At 58.9% G+C, this 17,509-nt stretch overlaps 1 protein-coding gene across 1 annotated transcript; it reads right to left on the bottom strand.

Annotated features, from left to right (window-relative positions):
* Positions 1 to 788: 788 nt before the first annotated feature.
* On the bottom strand, positions 789 to 16,762 carry COL1A1 (collagen type I alpha 1 chain). Its single transcript, NM_001323779.1, has 51 exons — positions 16,659 to 16,762; positions 14,960 to 15,154; positions 14,833 to 14,867; positions 14,700 to 14,735; positions 14,510 to 14,611; positions 13,646 to 13,714; positions 13,359 to 13,403; positions 13,145 to 13,198; positions 12,904 to 12,957; positions 12,370 to 12,423; positions 12,197 to 12,250; positions 11,811 to 11,864; positions 11,684 to 11,728; positions 11,513 to 11,566; positions 11,353 to 11,397; positions 11,125 to 11,178; positions 10,735 to 10,833; positions 10,605 to 10,649; positions 10,410 to 10,508; positions 10,220 to 10,273; positions 9,953 to 10,060; positions 9,820 to 9,873; positions 9,444 to 9,542; positions 9,194 to 9,247; positions 9,007 to 9,105; positions 8,367 to 8,420; positions 8,095 to 8,148; positions 7,928 to 7,981; positions 7,771 to 7,824; positions 7,276 to 7,320; positions 7,083 to 7,181; positions 6,712 to 6,819; positions 6,189 to 6,296; positions 5,930 to 5,983; positions 5,658 to 5,711; positions 5,319 to 5,426; positions 5,177 to 5,230; positions 5,006 to 5,059; positions 4,708 to 4,869; positions 4,516 to 4,623; positions 4,270 to 4,377; positions 4,109 to 4,162; positions 3,895 to 4,002; positions 3,444 to 3,497; positions 3,221 to 3,328; positions 2,821 to 2,874; positions 2,376 to 2,483; positions 2,001 to 2,283; positions 1,677 to 1,867; positions 1,138 to 1,380; positions 789 to 1,017 (listed from the first exon to the last, which is right to left on the bottom strand). The coding sequence occupies exons 1-51, from the start codon at positions 16,759 to 16,761 to the stop codon at positions 871 to 873; spliced, it is 4,392 nt and encodes a 1,463-aa protein (NP_001310708.1). The 5' UTR covers position 16,762; the 3' UTR covers positions 789 to 870.
* Positions 16,763 to 17,509: the final 747 nt, after the last annotated feature.

Raw genomic sequence — 17,509 nt, 5'->3', positions numbered from 1 at the left:
GTATAAAATGGGGAGCCCCTTCATGCCCCCATCCCCGCCCCCACGCAGTTGCCCCGGTGACACAATAAAGACGAGAACGAGGTAGTCTTTCAGCAACACAATTACACAAGGAACAGAGCAGTCTCTCCCACCCAGCCCTGTGGCTGGGACTGACACGTGTCCTGAATCCGGTGTTTCTGCTCTGTTGTGGCCCCTCCTGACTTTCCTCCAAACCCGGCGGCGAGGGGCCAGTGGTCCCCCCGGGCATGCCCCCTCAAAAACAAAGAGGGGTATGTTGCAGGGGCCACGGGGATGCCAGATGGTAAGGCTTCTTTGGCAGTCTGAGAACCCCAGGTCCCCCCACGGTTTGGGGGTGCTGGGTGAGGGGAGCGGGCTGGGAGCGTGGGGGCCACTTGGGTGTTTTAGCATTGCCTTTGGTTGCTGGGCAGACAATGCATTGTTTCCTGTGTCTTTTGGGGAGACTTAGATTTGGGGAGCAGTGGAGGGGAGGCCCCAAGAAGGCATGGAGAAAGGAGCAGAAAGGGCAGCGTTGGGGTATCATAAGCCCAACGGGCAGAAAAGGACTTACCCCCACATGGGTCTTCAAGCAAGTGGACCAAGCTTCCTTTTTTAAAAAGTTATTTATTTATTCTTTTTTTTTTTTTGGTAAGGTTGAATGCACTTTTGGTTTTTGGTCATGGTCAGTTGGTCAAAGATAAAAACTAAGTTTGAGAGATGAATGCAAAGGAAAAAAAATATTTTCCAAAGTCCATGTGAAATTGTCTCCCATTTTTTGGCTTTTTGGGGGGTTCAGTTTGGGTTGTTTGTCTGTTTCCAGGGGCAGGGGCAAGTGGACTGGGTGGGAGGGAGCCAGGTTGGGGCGGAGGGAGTTTACAGGAAGCAGACAGGGCCAATGTCGATGCCGAATTCCTGGTCTGGGGCGCCAATATCCAAGGGAGCCACATCGATGATGGGCAAGCGGGAGGTCTTGGTGGTTTTGTATTCGATCACTGTCTTGCCCCAGGCTCCGGTGTGACTCTGGGGTGAAGGGGAGACAATGGGAGAGGGGTGTCACCAGATGGGAGTGATGGAGTGAGGGGAACCCTGGCCTGCCAGGAAAGCCAAAGCCCAGAGAAGGGGCCCTGCTTGGGGACTCACCGTGCAGCCATCGTAGGTGACGCTGTAGGTGAAGCGGCTGTTGCCCTCGGCCCGGATCTCGATCTCGTTGGAGCCCTGGAGGAGCAGGGCCTTCTTGAGGTTGCCAGTCTGCTGGTCCATGTAGGCCACGCTGTTCTTGCAGTGGTAGGTGATGTTCTGGGAGGCCTCGGTGGACATCAGGCGCAGGAAAGTCAGCTGGATGGCCACATCGGCAGGATCGGAGCCCTGGCCACCATACTCGAACTGTGGGGTGGGGAGAATGAGGAGTCAATGACCGTGCTGGAGCCTCTAGTCCTGGCCTCCCTCCCTGAGGTCCTGTGAGAGCATCCCAGTGAAGCCCCACATCCAGAGGTGGCATCACTTGCCCCTGGGTACCTATGTCTGAGCCAGTATCAAGGACCCACGACTCCTGTTTCCCAGCCCAGCTCTGTCTCTCACACTTAGCAGAGGTCTAGTCCACCAAAAGCTTCTCTCATGCCCCCTCTGAGCCTTGGGCCAGCCCATTTCGTGAGAGTGGTTCCAGGGTCCAGCTCACGCACCTGGAATCCGTCGGTCATGCTTTCGCCGTACCAGACGTGCCTCTTGTCCTTGGGGTTCTTGCTGATGTACCAGTTCTTCTGGGCCACTTGGGGCTGAGTGGGGTACACGCAGGTCTCACCTGTCTCCATGTTGCAGAAGACCTTGATGGCGTCCAGGTTGCAGCCTTGGTTGGGGTCAATCCAGTATTCTCCTGTGGTGGGGCAGGGCAAGGCAGAGTCAGGGGAGGTAAGGGAGGTGGGACACACATGGGCATCTGGGCCCCTCGGGGCTCGGCCCTGTCACGGCAGGAGGAGGAGGAAGGGCACAGCTGGACAGGCCCTCACCGCTCTTCCAGTCAGAGTGGCACATCTTGAGGTCACGGCAGGTACGGGCTGGGTTCTTGCGGCTGCCTTCGGGACTCCGGATGTTCTCGATCTGCTGGCTCAGGCTCTTGAGAGTGGTGTCCACCTCGAGGTCACGGTCACGGACCACATTGGCATCATCGGCCCGGTAGTAGCGGCCGCCATCGTGAGACTTCTCTTGAGGTGGCTGAGGCAAGAAGCTGAAGTCGAAACCGGCGCTGGGAGGACCAGGGGGACCAGGGGGTCCAGGAGGGCCGGGGGGACCCTGTGCAGAAAGGGAGGAGAGCAAGGATTACCGGAGTCCGAGTGCTCTCAGGGCTGGAGGGCCATGGACAGATGAGGTGGGGGGCTACGTACAACAGGACCAGCATCACCAGTGCGACCACGAGGACCAGGGGGGCCGATGGGGCCTGGGAGACCGTTGAGTCCATCTTTGCCAGGAGCACCAGCAGAGCCAGGGGGACCCTACAGGGAGGAACTTGGTTGAAGATAGCCTGCCAGAAAGCAGGGGTCCACCCCAACTTTGGCAGAGAAGCCCACGACCCCCCTGCTTGTGGCTCCTCAGCCTCAGCATAGTTCATTCCCACAGCCGGGCCAGGAAACATCTTGTGGGAGGAAGGGGCGGGGAGGGGCAGGCCAAGGGCTGAGCAAGCTCGTCCGGGACTCTTCCACCCCTCTCCCATCCCCTGCCCCGGACCCTCCCCCAGAGAAGTAGGGGACACCTGTCTCCCAGGCAAACAACCCTGAAGTGAACCTGGGCTTGGGACCCGGGAAGAGGAGATAGACAGAAGACGTGACTTACGCGGGGACCAGCAGGACCAGAAGCTCCAGAGGGACCTTGTTCACCAGGAGAGCCCTGAAGACAGACGCAAAGGCTATTCAGGCCCAGTGCGGGTCAAACCCAGTGCGGGGGCCAGTGACCTGCACCCCGTCTCGTTATTCTGCAAATCTAGTCCCAAGGTGTCCATGGGCTGAGACCCCTCTTACATCCCTCTTTGTGCACCCCCTGCCTTCAGAAGCTTCTTGGAAATGCCCCCCAAATCTTCAGAACCCAGTCCCCACTAGGGAGGAGAGAGAATGACTCTCCAGAGGGGGAAACTGAGGCAAAGGGTCCCCCCCCCAATCATACAGCAGGGCATGGGGAGGTGAGAAGAGAAGATTCAGTGGCAGCTGGGGGCTGGGGAGGGGCTGAGCATACTCACGGGAGGACCAGGGGGACCCTGGAGACCAGAGAAGCCACGGTGACCCTTAATGCCTCTGTCGCCCTGTTCGCCTGTCTCACCCTTGTCACCACGGGGGCCTTGGGGTCCCTAGAAGAGAAGAGGGGACAAGCTGTCAGGTAGAAGGCTCACGAACACTGAGTGGGGTGCAGTCCACATCTGGACAAGAGCTCTAAGGACTTGAGGGCCAGAGCAGGGCACTTACAGCAGGACCACGGGCACCAACGGGGCCGATGGGACCAGCAGGACCAGCAGGACCCTGGGGAGAGCAAAGAGAGTGTCAGATCTCGGTAGAGCCTGAGCTGCAGGATAAGGCCACCCCAAGGCCCAATCCCTCTTCCTTTGCATCCTTTCACATTATGTCCATCTCTCCTGAGCCCCAGATGAATTTCATGTGAATTCTGGCCACGTGTGAGCCGGGGCAAGCACCTGGGGACAAACTCCATTCCTCAGAGGGGACAGGGTACTGTTGGGAAAGGGGCCCTGAAGCTGAGCTGGGGCTCAATGTTTTCGGGGAGACCAAAGGCCTGGACATCCTGCAAGATGTCCTCTCCTCCCAGCCTAGGTGAAGTCAGATGTCCATCTACAGGCCTCTGGGGAGGCCAGGAGAGTCCCCGGCTTGACCAGAAGCAGCAAGCCGGAACCCAGCTACTTACAGCCTCACCACGATCGCCACTCTTGCCAGCAGGGCCAACGGGGCCAGGGGCACCAGGGGCACCAGGAGCACCAGGGGGTCCAGCAGGGCCAGTCTCACCACGGTCACCCTGGGAGAGGAGAGGAGTGGAGTACATGTCAGCTCCAGGCGAAGGAACCAGGTCGGGGCGAGGGAGCGGCAGGTGGGGCTGTGGCCCTGGGGTGCAGCCGTCTTACCTTGGGGCCAGGAGAACCGTCTCGTCCGGGGGAGCCTTCAGCACCAGGGGATCCCTACAGAGAGAGTGACGGAGGTGAGAGTCAGCCAAGGGGAGGGAGGCTCGGGTCAAGGCCAAAGCCGCTGCGCTGGGGACACTGGAATGGGGCTGGTGACTACTCACTTCACGTCCAGACTCGCCAGGGGGTCCAGCCAATCCAGGGGGGCCCACGGGACCAGGGGGGCCACGTTCACCACTTGCTCCAGAAGGACCTTGCTTACCGGGTTCACCCTGGGGGAGAAGGAAGAGTCAGGCCAGAGATGGGGATGGGGTCCCCAGGTCATCCATCACATCTGTCCTCACTGGCCCCACCACCCCAACTCCTGTGATGGTTCTTTTTGGGGTCCCCCAAGATGAGGGGGCACTCACAGAGGGGCCGGGAAGACCAGGGAAGCCTCTTTCTCCTCGCTGACCGGGCAGACCGACCACACCACGCTGTCCAGCAATGCCCTGAGGCCCAGGAGTGCCGGGAGCACCCTGTGGGAGGAAGATGGCGGTGAGGGACCGTACAGAGGCCAAGGTCCACGCCCCGACTCAGGACCCCTCCAACCTCGCACTTACAGCAGGTCCATCAGCACCAGGAGATCCCTTCTCGCCAGCGGGGCCAGGGGGCCCAGGGGGACCGGCCTCACCAGGACGTCCAGCGGGGCCAGTCTCACCACGGGGGCCTTTGCCGCCTTCTTTGCCAACAGGGCCAGGAGGGCCAGGGGGTCCAGCATTTCCCTGGACGGGGAGAAAAGGGGCTGTCAGATTCCAGTGGATTCTGGAGCACTACTGAGGCCTCAGTTGGGCCCACCACCCTCCTGACAGCCTGTGCCCCAACCCCCAGAGAAGTGGCGTCTCCACTACAGATACTTACAGAGGGGCCGGGGGGACCGACTCGGCCAGCAGCACCAGGGAAACCAGTAGCACCCTGGCGGAAGAGGACAAAGCAGTAGTTAACAGGAGGACAGCTCCTCACCTGGCCCAGCCACCCCTACCTCTGAAGGTGGGCAGGGGAGAGCCACATGAGAGAGACTGAGATACTCACAGGGGGACCAGCGCTGCCACGAGCACCTTTGGGTCCAGGAGCACCAACGCTACCCTGTAGGAGAGCACAGAAGCGTCAAGGCTGGGCCAATCCTGGGTCCAGGCCTGCCAGCAGCTCAGGGCCTAGAGGGTGAGATACTCACAATGGGGCCAGGGGGTCCGGCGGGTCCAGCAGGGCCAGGGGGACCAGCATCGCCTTTAGCACCAGCATCACCGGGTTCGCCTTTAGCACCAGGTTGGCCATCAGCACCCTGGGGAAGGAGGGAGCGTGGTGAGTGGAGGAGCTACATATGTCAGAGGAGGGAGCCGGGTGGTGCCACGGGGCTGGGTAAGGACAGGAACTGCAGGCAGAAAGATGCCTGAATGGGAGACAATCCTCTCCCCACCCTCCTTCCCTGGGCCAACGCCTTTGTCCTCATTCAGTCACCCAAGGCCCGGGGTCCCAGTTGGTGACGGAACAGGAAGGCGGTCTTGGTACTCACAGGGGGGCCAGCAAAGCCAGCAGGGCCGGGAGGACCAGGCTCACCACGGTCTCCCTAGAAGAAAAGGAGGCAGACTGGAGACATGCTCTGATGTGGAGGAAAGTAGGATAGAGTGGAGGGACAGTGGGAGGAGGGGGGCCCTGAGGAGCATTCCCCAGGGCCCATGGAGGTAGGAGTCATGAAGGTGGAGGAGACAAAGAAAGAGGACCAGGGGGCATATGAAGGGAGAGAAAGGCCAAGTATGGGGTCTTAACCGGGTCTTCTGTACTTACGGGGGCACCACGAGCTCCAGTGGGACCAGCAGGACCGCTAGGACCAGTTTCACCCTGAGAGGGAGGGACAGGAGGCTCAGGGTCAGGGGTTCCCCTTGAACACTCCTGACCCCAGAAAAGCCTCCCCTCCTTTTTGGTCTGCCTAGCTTCCTGAGTCGCCAGCTGGGAATGCAGGACCTGCCTTCCTGGCTGAGCCATGCCCAGGCATGCTGGGGGAAGCTGTGTGTTAGGGCAGAAAGTGGGGAAGCTGCCACCTCACCTTGTCGCCAGGGGCACCAGCGGGGCCAGGAGGACCGATGGGGCCAGTCAGACCACGGACGCCATCTTTGCCAGGAGAACCATCAGCACCTTTGGGACCAGCATCGCCCTAAAGACATGGGAAAGCCTGAGACTTCCAGTGTGGGGCAAGGAGGCAACCTCTCGTGGCTTGCTTGTGTCTGAGACCCCTCCCCAGATCTTCCTTGCCCCCACCTGTGCCAAGGACTCAAGATCTTTCAGGGGAAAATGTGCCTGCCTGAGGATTGTGGCGGAACCTAGGTTAAGAAGCCCCTGCCTTGAGTTGAGAGAGGAATGAGGGATCTCCCTTTCAGGAGGCGGCCCCACCTCTTGTTGCCATGTTAACTGATGGGAAGAGATGGGCCTGGAACACAGGTAGACAATTTATCAGCAAAGAGGCCAGAGGGGAAGAAGGGAAGATTCAGGAGAAGAGGGAAAGATCCCAGGGAGGGGAAAGAGAGAGATGACAACCACACAGGACTCAGGGGAGGGGAGCTTGGACTTACTCTGTCACCCTTAGGGCCTGGAAGACCAGCTGCACCTCGTTCACCAGGCATTCCCTGAAGGCCAGGGGCACCCTGGCTACCGGGAGCTCCAGGGGCACCAGCATCACCCTATGTGACAACCAAGAGGACTGGAGTGAGGCCTGGGGTCACAGCCCACTCCTGAGCCCCCTCCTGATATCTCCTAGGCTTGATTCTGAGACCAAAGACAGGCACCAGCTAAGAGGGCAGACTCAGCCCAGAGCCTCAGGCTGCACGTGGACTCCATCCCAGTCTTGCCCCTCTGCCCCTCCCCCACATCTAGGTGGCTTTGGTCACAGCCAGGCGTCCCCTGCCTTAGGAGGGGTGAGACCTGGTCCCCAAGCTGCCCTCACCTTAGCACCATCGTTGCCAGGGGCACCGTTGGACCCACGGGGACCTGCAGGACCGGGGGGACCTTGCACACCACGCTCACCGGGGAAACCTCTCTCTCCCTAGAAGGGAAGGAAGGACAGGGCACGTGATGGTGGCTCCAGAGACAGGGCCGTCGTGAGGCATCTCGACGGGAGCAGTAGAGGCGTTACTTACTCTTGCTCCAGAGGGGCCAGGGGCACCAAGGTCTCCAGGAACACCCTGAGGGGGAGTGAGGGACAGAAAATGAGAAAACCTGCCTGGGCCTCTCCACTGGAAAGCACTGCTGTCCTCCTCCTGGGGACCCCCGTTCTGTGATTACAGACCAACCCTTTCTCAGCACTGAACTGAAATTAGCCCTCTACTCCTCCTCGGATGTGTCAAAGACCGACCCCCTCCCCAAACTTTGGATTGAGGAGAAGTCACAGAGTATTCCAGCAGCTCTACAAAGAAATCAGCCAGACTAGCAGCCAAGCAGCTCCTTCCAGACCATACCACGCAGAGGTGCAGCTCCCTGCTTCCCTCTGTGTGGCTCCCTTCGTGATGGGAAGTCCTTGCTGGTGTCTAACCGTGATCCCTCTGGCTGACAGTTGTCTGATTAGCTAGGATGGCTGGCCTCTCCCTCTGTAATCCCTGCCTTTCCCACCTCTCTGGCCGGCTGCTACCTCTTACCTGTTCACCAGGTTTGCCTGATTCACCAGGAGGACCAGCGGGGCCAGGGAGACCCTGTAGGGTGGGAAATGGGGGAGAGTGGGGGGAGGGATTAGATCTGGAAGAGAACAAAGGGGAGCCCAGCCCTCGCCGACACCCTGACAGCTGTGAACCTCACCTGGAATCCTGGGGAGCCAGCAGGACCTTGTTCACCTCTCTCACCAGCGGGGCCCTGTCACAGAGAGAGCTGGGGTCATGGGAAGGCCCAGGAGAGGAGGGCGGGAGTGTCTCCCTTTCCTGCTCCACAGTGCCCCCTCCCCAAATCTCCCTGTCAGGGACACTTACAGCAGGGCCGGGGGGTCCCTGAGCTCCAGCTTCTCCATCTTTGCCAGCAGGGCCCTGTGGGGAGACAGCAAAGAAGAATTCAGGGTGGTGAGGCAGGCAGGCAGCTGGAGGAAGAGGGCGCAGGTGGGGGTGGGGGGCCTGGGGCTGGGAGCTCCAGATGCTCTGGTGATGGGCTGCGGCCTCCCGCATCCCTCCTGCATCCCTCCTGCAGGGATGGGGAAGTGTCACGGGCAGGGGCAGGAAGGGGACAGGGACCAACAGGAGATACTTACCACAGCACCGGGGGGTCCGGGAACACCTCGTTCTCCAGCTTTGCCAGGCTCTCCCTGTGGGGAAAGAGAGTGAGGGTTGAGGGGGCTGAAGTGGGAGACTGGGGCCTCCTGGGTCCCTCCCATTTACTTCGAGCAGACTTTTTATAACGAGCTTTCTCATCTACTGCCTCTGGCCCTGGGGAAATGCCTTTTTACTGCTCTGTCCCTTAGCCTTTCCCTGGGCCCTCTCCTCACGACCACATGCACCTTCAAGCTCCTCTCTCACCCTCTCCCTTCATCCTCCCGGTCATATGCCTGTGGTGACCTGAGTTACAAAGGACTTTCATCTCCTCTTGTATCTCTTTTTGATCCTCAAAGAACCCACCAAGATTTGGAGGTTCTTGTCATACAAAAGGCCTATTCCATCCCCATGTGTTTATGAGGGGCACCAATAACATTTATTTCCAGAGATAAAGCAATGATTGTGGAGCCAAGAGACGGCTCTCATTTTATAGATAAGGCGACTGAGGCCCAGAGAGGGGCAATGAGTGACCTGAGGCCACACAGCAAGTCAGTGGCAGAGCTAGGACCAGAGCCCAAGACTCTCGCCTCCTGGGCGTGTCTGTCCCTGGCTCTGTGATGCTCCTCCCTGAATACTCACAGCAGCACCTTTAGGTCCAGGGAATCCCATCACACCAGCCTGACCACGGGCACCAGGGGGACCTGGAGGTCCGGGGCGACCATCTTGACCAGCGGGACCCTGAGGATGGGAAGGCACAAACGCAGAGATGAGGGCAGCGGGCGGGTGAGCAGGGGAGCAGGAGAGGCCTAGGGGGAGCGATACTTACAGGGGGCCCAGTTTTGCCATCAGGACCAGGGCTGCCAGGGCTTCCAGTCAGACCCTAAGGAGGAGGCAGAGAGGTGTGAGCGGGTGAGGGAGATGGGCGATGGGGGGGAGCGGGGGGAGACGACTGGGGGCGGGGGTGGGGGGCACTCCAGAAGGCAGATCTGTGGTCCTGCCCCAAAGTGGCTCATCCCAGACCCCACGCAGGATGAGCAGGGTCTAGGGCTGAGCAGGGCAGAGGGCTGGGGTCTCACCTTGGCACCAGGCAGACCGGCTTCACCGGGGCGACCAGCTTCACCAGGAGAACCTTTGGGACCAGCAGGGCCAGGAGCACCACGTTCACCAGCGGGACCCTGGGTGGGGAAGTCACGGGAAAAATTAGGGTCTTGGGTCTGGGCCTCTTTGCCACAGGCCAGCATCTTCTTCCCCCCAGTGGGGCAGGGGAGCTTTGAGGGGCATTGGTGGAGGTGGGAAGGTCGAGGGGAGGCTGAGTGTGCAGACAGTCCTGCAGCCACAGCGTGGAGCACTAACGACTGGGGGTGGAGGTGGGAAGGGGCTGACTACATTGAAAGAGGAAGGTAATGCCTAGGGAGCAGCAGGGTCAACTTCCCAGACGGGGAGAGAGGTTACCTTGGGACCAGCAACACCATCTGCTCCAGGGAAGCCACGGGCACCAGGTCCACCCTGCAGGAGGAGAGGAGGCCAGTGAGCTCAGACACGCAGGCACCAGGCCGGCACTGGGGGCGTAGAAGGGGACACTTACACGCTCGCCAGGGGGTCCGGGCAGGCCAGTGGGTCCAGGTTCACCTCGGGCTCCTCGCTTTCCTTCTTCCCCAGCAGGGCCAGGGGGGCCTTGAATACCAGTGGGGCCCTGGGGAGGGAAGAGGGGGAGCGGCCTGCAGTAAGGGGCCATCCTGGTGCAGGCTCCAGAGCCAGCTCGAGGCTGGGCCTCCAGCACCAGCGGCTCCCGGTCCCCTCTGAGTCTCCCTCAAGGGGCTCTGAGGGCAAATGGGCTGAGCAGGGCACTTACGGGCTCTCCCTTGGCACCGGTGTCTCCTTTGTTGCCGGGAGCACCAGGTTCACCCTGTGTTGGGGGAGGAGCAGAGGATGAGCGGAGAGTTGGGGGTGTTCAGTTGGCCTGGATCTTCATACTCCCCAGAAGAGAGCCACACTGGGGCCAGCACATGGGGTGGGGCAGAAGTGACAAGAGCGGTACTTACGCTGTTACCCTTGGGACCAGGGGGGCCACTGGGGCCCTGGGGTCCAGAGGGGCCTCGGGCACCAGGGAAGCCAGGAGCACCAGCAATACCAGGAGCGCCCTGTGGGAGGCAGAACAGGTTGAGACCGGGAGTCGGGGGCACGGGGCAGGTGGGAGTGGGCACCAGGGGCAGCTCTGAAACCTGCAAGATACTTACATTGGCACCCTTAGCACCAGGCTGTCCATCAGCACCAGGGTTTCCCTGTGGCACAGAGAAAGCAGGGTGAGTGACAGGCAAGGACTCTGAGTTGAGAAGTGGTACAGGGGACTGAGGAGGTGACACTTACAGCGGGGCCAGCAGCACCAGCGGGGCCGGGGGGGCCAGGCTCACCACGCACACCCTGGGGACCTTCAGAGCCTCGGGCTCCTTGGGGACCAGCTTCACCCTGGATGGGAAGAAAGGACATGACAGGAGCTGCCCTGGAAGTCCAGCCTCACCCCTAGAAGAGGACAGGAGGCCAGGGAACGGAAGGGGTGTGGGGGGAAGGGGAAGGGGTCAGGGAAGGGGCAGGAGACCAAGAATCAGGACTCCAAGGTCAGAGACGGGGACCCCATGACAAAAGTCCTGGGGAATGGGCTTCTCACTTGCCACTCCGGGTCCATTAGGTTTGGGAAGCAGGAAGACACCCACCCCTTAGCCTGTGGAAGCTTTGCTCAGAGGAGGTCGGGGGTCTCACCTTAGCACCAACAGCACCAGGGAAACCAGGAGGACCAGCGGGGCCAGTGGGACCCTGTGAATGAAAGGGAGGTGTTAGCAAGAAGAAAGGTGGCAGCTGCAGGTCGCACCCTGGGACAGAAAAAGTCCTGAGGTCCAGACCAACATGGGCTACCCCCACTATCAGCCCAAGAGCTGACCCTGAGACCCTCCCCACTCCCAGGCACCAAGGTCTAGGGGTGATACTCACAGGTGGTCCAGCAGCACCAGTAGCACCATCATTTCCACGAGCACCCTGCAGGAGAGAGGGGAAGTCCCGGTTACGTCCGTTGAGCACTGGCCAGTCCCTGTAGCTCCTGGGAAACCCCTTCCAGAGCCCAGGGGTCCCCCACAAGGCCAGGAGTACTTACAGCAGGGCCAGGGGCTCCAGGGCGACCTCTCTCACCAGGCAGACCACGGGGACCCTGACAGCAAAACCAAGAGAAGCCATGTCAGATGAGAGAGACATCCCTATCCTCCAATCCCCCATCTTGCTCCTATACTCTGCTTCCTTTCTTCCTTCTAGAACTGGTCGCACTCACCATCTGGCCAGGAGCTCCATTTTCACCAGGGCTACCAGGCTCACCCTAGAGAGCAGAGAACAGAGTGAGGAATTTGTTCATGGCGGGGAGGTGGAGGATCGTGACATTCAGACATGGACATTCTTACCTTGGGGCCAGCAGGACCAGCATCTCCCTTGGCACCATCCAAACCACTGAAACCCTAAGATGAGAAGGAGAGGCAAGGTGAGACCCTGTGGAGGGGTGGACCACTTTGACACCCACCCTGGCCTCAGAAGGAGCCTCAGGAGGTCCTCACAGCCATCCCCCTGTCTCTGAGCTGGACAAAACCCCAGCTGGCCCAAGATCTCACCCGATCCTTTTGTCAAGACTTCTTCCCCACCAGTGGGAAGTTTTTTTGGATGTCTACTCTCTATCTCTTGAGACTTCTTTAGCTGCCACCCACCCCAACACACACTAGGATCCTTTGGGGAAGGGGCTGGAATGGTGGGATGCTGGGACTTTGAAAACTTCGATGACTTAAAGGAGACTCACTCTGTGTCCCTTCATTCCAGGGAGGCCAGCTGTTCCAGGCAATCCCCGAGCACCCTGGAGAGCAAAGAAAGGGAGAACAGAGGCAGGGCTGTTAGAAGACGCCACCGACGACACAGCTCCCACATGATGCCCGAACGCAGCGAGGCCGGGGCCAGCCACGCTATCCTGCTCACCTGAGGTCCAGGAGGCCCACGCTCACCAGGACGACCAGGCTTTCCAGCTTCACCCTGCGATGGAGAGAAAAGGCCATCGTGCCCATGCCCCCTGGGCTGGAAAATTGTGGAAGGTCTGAATCTTCTTGGGATTGTCGAAGGTCAGGCTTAGGGGCCCAGAATCTTATTTAGAGCTCAGTTTAAATTGGTGAATTCTGAGTCCCTCCAAAGGAATTTCTGTTTATTTCTCCTACCATCGTTTTGCTCTTCACAATACGGGGAGCAAATCTGAAGTGCCCAGAGTGGTTAAGCCTAGGGAAGTCATTCACCCTGAGGGATGGGACTGGGGACTGCTTTAAGGTGGCTGGGGCCAGGGGAGACGGAGAAGGGTGAAGATTATTGTTCAAGGGCAGTGCCATCGGTCAGGGAGAACTTGCCCTCCTTTCTTGGTGTGTCACCCCCAAAGGTGGTGGGGCCAATGGGGTGTAGATGACAGAGACCTAGCCCATGCAGGCCGTGGGGGTCAGATGGTGTCTTCTCTCGGGGGCTACTTACATCATCTCCGTTCTTGCCAGGGGGGCCAGGGGGACCGCGGGGACCCATGGGACCCTGGAGGAGATAAGAGGAGCAGTTAGAACCACTGGGATAAGGAAAAAAGAAGGAGAAGACTGGGATTGGAAGGAGGAGGTAGGGACCACTCCAGATACAGGTGTCACAACAGGAGAATCTGCATTTGTCGAGGGAGTGTGTATTTGTATAGAATACATGTTTAGAGTACACGTTGAGGGACACTTACTGAGGCTCCAGGCTCGCCAGGCTCACCAGGGGGGCCTTGGAAACCTTGGGGACCCTGGAGAACAAGGAGACAGGAATGGGGTTAGAAGGGCAAGTCCCTGCCAACCTTTCCCCATCTCACCAAGAGATCTCTGAGCACTTTCCTGCCCTCATCCCAATCCTCCCTCCGAAAGACCAAAGCCCAAGTGGTGTGTGAAGACATCCTGGATACTCACGGGCGCGCCAGGGGGGCCAGGGAGACCACGAGGACCAGAAGGACCCTACAGAAAGGAAAGAAGGGGAAGCCACAGTGATACCTCTGTAGGAAAGAGCAAGGTGGGTGAAGTCTGGCTATCTCCCAACGGTTCCTATTGTTTTGTATCCTCTCTGGACTCTGAGGTCCCAGAAGTCGTCTTGACCTCCCAAATTATCTATGCCACCCCCATATGCCCATCACTGGCCCATCTTGTCTGCATTCCCATCGGCTCCTCTTCTGTCATCTCTACACCCCCTGGTGGCTCACCATGGGGCCAGGCACGGAAATTCCAGCAGATTTCTCATCATAGCCATAAGACAACTGGGGAGCAAAGTTCTAGAAAAAACAAGAGAGAGTGCATGAGAAAGCAGTGAGTTGAAAGGCAGAAGACATCACCAACAACGGGACACACTGACATCATTGCCTCCTCCCTTGATGCATTAAGAGCAACAACAACATCCCTTGTGAGACATTCCTGCCAAAAACGCACCGCCTGAATCTAATTATGAGCACACGTCTGCCAAACCCAAATTGAGTGACAGTCTACAAAATGACTGGCCTCTTCCAAAAATTTCAGAGACGTGAAAGATAAAGTCTGAGGAATGTTCTAGATAAAAGGAAACTAAAGAGACATGACAATTAAATGCAATTCATGATCCCAGATTGTATCCTGGCTCAGGGAAAAAAAAATGCTATAGAGAACATTATTGGGTCATTGGTAGAATTTGAATATGGGTTGTATTTTACATAATAGTATTCTCTCAATATTAGATCTAAATGTAATCATTGTGCTACGATCATGTAAGAGAATGTTCTTGTTCTCAGGAAATACTGATTTAGGAGCAAAGGGGACATAATATCAGCAAGTTACTCTCAAATGGTTCACACACACAAAATTATGATAATTATATGTATGCATAAACAGAGACTGGTAAAGCAAATGTGACAAACTGTGAAGGGTGTATGAGAGTTCTTTGCACTGCTCTTGCAACTTTTCTGTAATTTTGAAATTATTTCAAAATATAAAGTATGCCAACTGCCAAACGAAAAAAAAACCCACAAAAACACCCTAGGGCGATGAGGGGAGCGCACGAGGCCTTCCACAAGCCAGCGTGGAGCCTCTCCACTTACTCCTCCGAGGCCAGGGGGTCCGGGAGGTCCAGGAGGCCCGGGGGGGCCGGGGAGTCCAGGCTGTCCGGGGATGCCATCTCGGCCAGGGGGGCCTGCGGGTCCCTGCAGGGGGAGAGGGCGACTGGGTGAGCGCAGGCCAGTAGCCACACCCACCTCCAGCCCTCAACAGCGGAGAGAGCAAAACGCTTACCCTTGGGCCTCGGGGACCAGTGTCTCCTTTGGGTCCCTATAGGGTAGGGGGAAAAAAACCAGAAGAAGCCGGGTTAGGGAAGGGAGGACCGTGGTCACGGGCAGGGTGGCAAAAGTCGAGGGTAGAGGATTACCTCGACTCCTGTGGTTTGGTCGTCTGTAGGTGACACTAGGGGGAGAAGAGACGCGGGTTAGGGGCAGGGTGGGGGCTCCGGTGCCCCGACGGCCCCGCCCTCCGCCCGCCCCAGGCCCCAAGCGTACCCTGGCCTTCGGGGCAGACGGGGCAGCACTCGTCCTTGGGGACCGAGGCTCCAGGACAGTTCTTGGTGTCTTCGCAGATCACGTCATCGCACAACACGTTGCCATTGTCGCAGATACAGACCCGGCAGGGCTCGGGTTTCCATACGGCTCGGTCGTGGTACCTGAGGCCGTCCTGTATGCAGGTTACTGCTGGGACTGGGGCAAGAGGGGAAGAGGGGGCCTGTCAGCGGCGACCGAGCCTCCCACCTTGGGGCTCCAGGGGCCCCAACTCTATCCGCCCTTCTCCTCCGATTTAGAGACGCATTTAGATTTTCCATTTCCCGCCTCCTCCTCCTTTTTTTTTTCTTCCTTTTCCCAAAATCCTTCAAAGCTCGTCTGCTCCTCATCAGAGCCAGTGACAGCGTCGAGGCGCCTGGCCAGCGCGGCTATAACTCTTTCCAGTTCTCAGGAATTTAAACAAAGCTCTAGGCCGAGGTTGTTTCCAACTCCAACCTCAGCCCATTGGCGCTGAAGCCAAGTGAAATAAAAAGCCACTGGGTGGGGGAGTGGGGGGTGGGGGAGTGGGAAGGAGAGAGGAGGGGCTCTGTCAGGAGGGCAGAATTGTGGGGCGTGGTTTGGGTGGAGACAGGAGGAAGGAATGGGAGGAGAGATGGGAGGTCCAGCCCCCACTCGGCCCCATTCCTCGGGCAGGTGGGACGGCGTGGGCGGAGCTAGGAGGATGGGGAGGGGCTGATTGGCGTGGCGTCCCGCCCAGAAACTTGAAATGTACCCCCAAAGTAGGATACGCCCTACACTCCAGAGCCCAGACATCTCAAAAGCCCTGTCTTAGGGACAACTCCCGTCTTCCGAAGCCAGCCAGTGCCTCTGGGTCCCTCTTTAGCCAAAGAACCAAAAGCCGCAAATAGTAATAAAGTTAGTTAGCCGAGCCCACGGCGCGAGCTTCTCCCCAGGCGGCCACTAGGTGGCGGGCAACACTAAGCAATTTCCCGGGACTGGCCGCTTCCTTTAGAGACAAGGGCTACCCGGTCTCCAGTTGTATTTTCCAGGTCTAGAGGTGGGGTCCACACCCGGCAATAACCCCCATTTTCCCTCCAGCTCCTGCCCCGGGAAGCGCTGGACAGGGAGGCGCGGTGCTCAGTGTTGATCAGCAGAGGGCGCAAGGACCCGCCCTGCCAAGTCCGCGCCAAAGTTTCTCAACCTCCAACCCGCCCACTCTCCGCGCCCCCTCCCCCTCGGCCCGGCACCCCCGCGGCCCCAGGAACACTGTCTAGCCTGCAGAGAGGGCAAACAATCTTTCCCTGTGAATCATCGCACAGCCTTCCCGATCGCTTTTACATCTTGGGCTCCAAATTCCCAGCTCGGCACCCGCATCCCATCTTCGACGTACTTTTCCCCCCACCCGCGCCCAGACCCCCATTTTCCCTGTTGTACGCCGCAGCGCGCGCTCGGGACTCCCTCCTGTGCCAACTCAGGCCGAGATGCATCCTCCTCTCCCACTCCTGGGGGACGTTCATCTACACTCCCCGCCCAGGGTGCACGCCCTTCTCTCCCAGGGCGCCGACCAAGAGCCCTCACCATCTGCCCTCCATCCCTGAGTCTCCGGAGCATCCCGAGTCTCATTTTAGGGTGCGGACTCCCCGGGACCGAGCGCAGGGCAGAATACCAAGTAGCCCTGGACTCCCAAAAGTTTGGGACTTACTGTCTTCTTCTTGGCCTTCTTCTTGGCCCTCCTCTTGGCCGTGCGTCAGGAGGGCGGTGGCCGCTAAGAGGAGCAGGAGCCGGAGGTCCACAAAGCTGAACATGTCTAGACCCTAGACATGTAGACTCTTTGCGGCTGGGGTGGGGGTTAGCGTCCGCTCATGCGTGGCCTCACTCTCCGCGTGCCTCCTGCTCCGACCCCGAGGGGAAACTCCCGTCTGCTCGGACGACCGGCCCGGGCCCCTTTTATACCATCTTGATGGAGAGCGGGGAGGAACCCTGCCCCTGGGAGAGGGGGAGCCGGCTGCCCGTCCCCCAGCCAATCAGAGCTGCCTGGCCCGGCCCCCAATTTTGGAGTTGGAACGGAGAGGGGGAGGAGGAGGGAAGAGAAGGGAAGGGAGTCCACCGCGCATCTCCCCCTTCACAGCTCGGCCTCCCCAGCCCCCCAGCTCAGCCAGGGCCAGAGATGCTGCCGCTGGGGTGCACCTAGGCCCTCAGTATGGTGCGGGCTAAAAAGTGGGTAGGGGTGCCACTTCGGCTTTCTTCCTGGGATCCCCCAATCTGGAGACACTGGAATTGGGGAGTGGGTAGGGAGCCTTCCAAAGGTGGAAGGATTGGGGTAATTGGGAGAGGGTCCTCCTGGCCATTCCTCATTCACCCTCCTGACATCCTTGGCAAGAGCTGAGGGATGAGTGTGAAGAGGCCAGCGGGGGACCCCTCCAAAACAGCGCAGACCAGAGAATTAAAAAGATGTACCTGTTAGGGGTGTCTTCTGGTGTTGCCGGGGTAAGGAACTTAGGAATATTTGGGGAACAAGTTAGAAATTCCTTTAGACCTTAAGAATTAGATAGT

This window comes from Equus asinus, chromosome 13 (assembly GCF_041296235.1).
Source record: "Equus asinus isolate D_3611 breed Donkey chromosome 13, EquAss-T2T_v2, whole genome shotgun sequence".
In the NCBI taxonomy this organism is placed as follows: domain Eukaryota; kingdom Metazoa; phylum Chordata; class Mammalia; order Perissodactyla; family Equidae; genus Equus; species Equus asinus.
The sequence above is the reverse complement of the archived record's forward strand: the minus strand, read 5'-3'. Positions and strand labels throughout refer to the sequence as shown.

Coding starts and splice junctions, on each gene's coding strand:
- COL1A1 (NM_001323779.1), bottom strand. CDS start 16,761: ATGTTCAGCTTTGTGGACCTCCGGCTCCTGCTCCTCTTAGCGGCCACC. Junction 14,612..14,699: donor CTGGTCCCCGAGGCCCAAGG/GTAAGCGTTTTG, acceptor CTCCCCCTGCAG/GGACCCGCAGGCCCCCCTGG. Junction 3,498..3,894: donor GTGGCGATCGTGGTGAGGCT/GTAAGTAGCTGG, acceptor TGCTCTCCCCAG/GGTCCTGCTGGTCCTGCTGG.